Here is a 4,092-nt window from a genome sequence, read left to right on the forward strand (position 1 = left end):
TCTGATTCGATCAGATTAAAATTGTTTGATATTACAAGTAAAAATCTTTGATTTGATCTTATAGCTTCCGATAGGTATCTTAATAGATGTGATGATAGATTGAATATGATTCAATTAGATCTTAACTTAATCAGATCTGATTTAATCAACAAATAATACATATTAAAAAAGACACTAATATCTAAAATAAAATAAGGCTATGTAATTATGCACCATTATTTCAAAATTTTCAAACAAAACCTTTGTTATATAATTACTCAATCTTTATCTACAATTCAAACAAATTAACCCTAGTTGACCATACATTCATGTAATTTTGGGCATTTCAAAGTTTCAACCATATTTATTTGGGTTTTTAAAATATTTATTTTAATTAAAAAAAAAAAAAACAGAATAATATTTATCAATAAGTTGGAGAGTGTGGAGAGTGGGACTGGGGACTGGTGCATACTCCAGATACAACTTGCGGGGAAGCATCTGCTTCTTCTGAACAAGATCTGAAAATCTGTATATATCCCCACCTCCATTTTTATCCTTTTTGATTCCATACTTCAATCACATTCTTCCTTTAAAGCTGAAGTGAATCTAAAGTACAAATCCATCGTCTTTTCTTCAAACAAAGCTTCATTGCAACATCACCCTGTTTCACTTGTACCCACCATTGATTCAGACAAGATGAAGCAATCGGGTATGACGACGACATTGATGATATTCATCGTCATAGCAATGGCAGAAATTATCAGTGGAGAAGACCCTTATAGATTCTTCACCTGGAATGTTACTTATGGTGACATCTACCCTCTTGGAGTTAAACAACAGGTATGTAATTAATCATATCGATTACAGCCTCTGTTTCTTCCTTCAGATTTCACTTACATTCATCTGAATCTAATCCGCATTTTGAATTCATGAACTCGGGTTGCAGGGGATTTTGATAAACGGACAATTTCCAGGGCCACAAATCGATTCAGTGACTAATGACAATGTGATTGTTAGTATCTACAACAGCTTGGATGAACCATTCCTCATTACCTGGTTTGTTCTTTATCAAATTTTTTTGAATTTGCTGTTTTAGTGTTCATAATCGATGAAAGAATCGCGGAATCTGATGAAATGGTTACTTGTATGGATGATGGATCAGGAACGGGATACAACAGAGAAGGAATTCATGGCAGGATGGAGTTTATGGCACGAATTGCCCCATTCCACCTGGTCAAAACTTCACCTACATTCTTCAAGTAAAGGATCAAATCGGTAGCTTCTTCTACTTCCCTTCCCTTGCTTTTCATCGAGCTGCCGGAGGCTTCGGTGGCATCACCGTCTCCAGCCGTCCAATGATCCCGGTTCCATTCCCGCCACCCGCCGGAGATTTCACCATTCTCGCCGGTGACTGGTTCAAGCAAAACCACACTGTAAGTAACCTCTAACTTGAACTTCTCAGTTTCATCTGTTTCATCACCTTCATTGTAATCAGCTGACATGAAATTGTTCAGGATTTGAAAGCAATTCTAGACGGAGGCCATGATCTTCCATTCCCAGATGGGCTTCTCATCAATGGCCGTGGATCTAATGGATTTACATTCACAGTTGATCAAGGTACACACTACACAATCATCTTCTTCACACTAATCAAACTCATAAACTCATAACGTTTGAATTCTTTTTAACAGGGAAAACTTACAGATTGAGGATTTCAAACGTGGGGCTTACAACATCGATCAATTTCAGAATCCAAGGGCATAAGATGCTGTTAGTTGAGGTCGAAGGGACTCATACTCTTCAGAACACATACTCTTCTCTTGATATTCATCTAGGCCAGTCGTACTCCGTTTTGGTCATCGCCGATCAACCACCGCAGGACTACTACATGGTCGTTTCAACCCGATTCACCTCTCAAGTCCTCTCCGCAACCTCCATTCTTCATTACAGCAACTCTCCGGGAACTTTTCCGGCTCCCCCACCTGGTGGCCCAACCATTCAAATCGACTGGTCTCTAAATCAAGCTCGATCTATCAGGCAAAACTTGACGGCGAGTGGACCGAGGCCAAACCCACAAGGCTCCTACCATTACGGAATGGTTAACTTCACTCGAACGATCAGGCTCGCGAACTCTGCTCCGATCATCAATGGAAAACAGAGGTACGCCGTCAACAGCGTCTCTTTTATTCCGGCGGACACCCCTCTCAAGATCGCTGATTACTTCAAGATCTCTGGTGTGTTTTCCATTGGAACGATCTCCGATAGCCCCACCGGTGGTGGTGGTTACCTCCAGACTTCCGTCATGGCTGCTGATTTCAGAGCGTTTGCTGAGATTGTGTTTGAGAATTCGGAAGATACTGTACAATCATGGCACATTGATGGCCACTTCTTCTTCGTTGTCGGGTAAGCGATCAAGTCCCCCATTGCTAACTTCTTTAAAAAAAGATTGGATCAAAATTTTAGAACATTAATGAAGAATCGATTGAATGAACAGGATGGATGGAGGTCCATGGTCATCTGACAGCAGAACAAGTTACAATTTAAGAGATGGGATTTCTCGCTCTACAGTTCAGGTACTTTTTATAGAAAAGTGTTTTATATTTGGATAATATTATTATTACATTTTTTTTCAAAATATGTCGAAATGGAAATAGGATGTTAGAATAAAGAGATACAAGAACGTAATACATTTCTATTTATTGTATTTAACACTATGAAATATGAAACAATTTTTTGCTGATCTAGGATGTGTGATTATTGTGTAGGTTTATCCGCATTCGTGGACTGCCTTGTATGTGCCAATGGACAACGTGGGAATGTGGAACATAAGGTCTCAAAATTGGGCTCGACAGTATTTAGGTCAACAATTTTATCTTCGGGTTTATTCACCTGTTAATTCATGGAGAGACGAATACCCGATCCCGAAGAACGCGATTACTTGTGGGCGTGCAAGCGGTCGCAAGACTCGTCCTTTGTAATTTTAGTAACACGACATAGGAACCGTCACGAAAGGGTGGCTAGTTCTGTATTGAGGATTTAAATTAATTTTCATGATATTGATATTTTGTTTTTGTAATTTTATCAAAAAATTGATGTTTTAGTGTTGCATGATCTAACGTCTCAAATTTTCAACGATTTTAAACCACCAAAAACCATCTTCTCAAAAGTACAAATAATTCATTTTTTCAAACATCATAAAAACATAGTATCAATTCAGATGCTTACTATAAATATCAGTGGAAGTCTCAAAACAAAGTCAAACACCGATACGAGTACGGTCACGTTACACCCTTTTCTTTCTCACCAATATGAATGCGAGTACAGTCATGTTGCACCATTTCATTTCTCACTAGAACAACCTGAAAAAAAAAAAACATTTAACTTTAAAACGTAAGTACAAATCTTAGTGAATCCCCTAATATACCATACATTTCATCACATATACTCCCTTCGTCTCAATATTATTGTTCACAGACAAAAAACACACAGATTAAGAAAAACATTAATTACCATTAACTTTATTTAATAAAATGACAGTTTTGTCCTTACTTTGCATTTAATGTTCTATTAAATGTTTAGTTTGTTAAGTAATAATGAGAGGGTATTTTGGTAAAAATGTTATTTATTTTTAGAAGTTGACTATTATTTTGGGACAAACCAAAAAGGAAAGATGGACTATAATTTTGGGACGGAGGGAATACTACATTTGATCCTAATAGTAAGCTTACAATTAACAACTCAGTGGGCTTATAGGCCTCATCCAACATCCTATCTAACCTATAGACTCCTAGTCAGCTCATAGCCTACATCTCAATGGACCATCATCCCAATTAACTTGTAGACTCCCAATCATCTTCCAACAAGGCCTAAATGCTTATGAGCAACTTCTCGTATGACTTTCCAATATTATAACACAAGGATATTGTGACATCCCTAATTTCACGGCCATAAGAGACTGATTTGTTTATGCTTTGTTTTATAAATCAGAGTAATCGTTTAAAGAAAACGGTTGTGGAATTTATTCCCAACACAAGATATGATAATAACTTATCAAAACATTTCTCAAAGAGAATGTATTTTTATTTAATAATAAAACCTCGGGATGTCATGTTC

The 4,092-nt window shown here is 37.1% G+C and overlaps 1 protein-coding gene across 1 annotated transcript; it reads left to right on the plus strand.

The window, feature by feature from the left end:
- Positions 1 to 432: 432 nt before the first annotated feature.
- LOC111919096 (L-ascorbate oxidase homolog) lies at positions 433 to 3,090 on the plus strand. Its single transcript, XM_023914708.2, has 7 exons — positions 433 to 819; positions 926 to 1,035; positions 1,142 to 1,412; positions 1,494 to 1,596; positions 1,671 to 2,382; positions 2,474 to 2,552; positions 2,745 to 3,090. Exons 1-7 carry the CDS (start codon positions 676 to 678, stop codon positions 2,955 to 2,957), a joined length of 1,632 nt encoding a protein of 543 aa, XP_023770476.1. The 5' UTR covers positions 433 to 675; the 3' UTR covers positions 2,958 to 3,090.
- The last annotated feature ends 1,002 nt before the right edge of the window (positions 3,091 to 4,092 follow it).

Source organism: Lactuca sativa, chromosome 7, assembly GCF_002870075.4.
Source record: "Lactuca sativa cultivar Salinas chromosome 7, Lsat_Salinas_v11, whole genome shotgun sequence".
NCBI classification, from domain to species: Eukaryota; Viridiplantae; Streptophyta; class Magnoliopsida; order Asterales; family Asteraceae; genus Lactuca; species Lactuca sativa.

Coding starts and splice junctions, on each gene's coding strand:
- LOC111919096 (XM_023914708.2), top strand. CDS start 676: ATGAAGCAATCGGGTATGACGACGACATTGATGATATTCATCGTCATA. Junction 1,413..1,493: donor GGTTCAAGCAAAACCACACT/GTAAGTAACCTC, acceptor GAAATTGTTCAG/GATTTGAAAGCAATTCTAGA. Junction 2,553..2,744: donor TTTCTCGCTCTACAGTTCAG/GTACTTTTTATA, acceptor ATTATTGTGTAG/GTTTATCCGCATTCGTGGAC.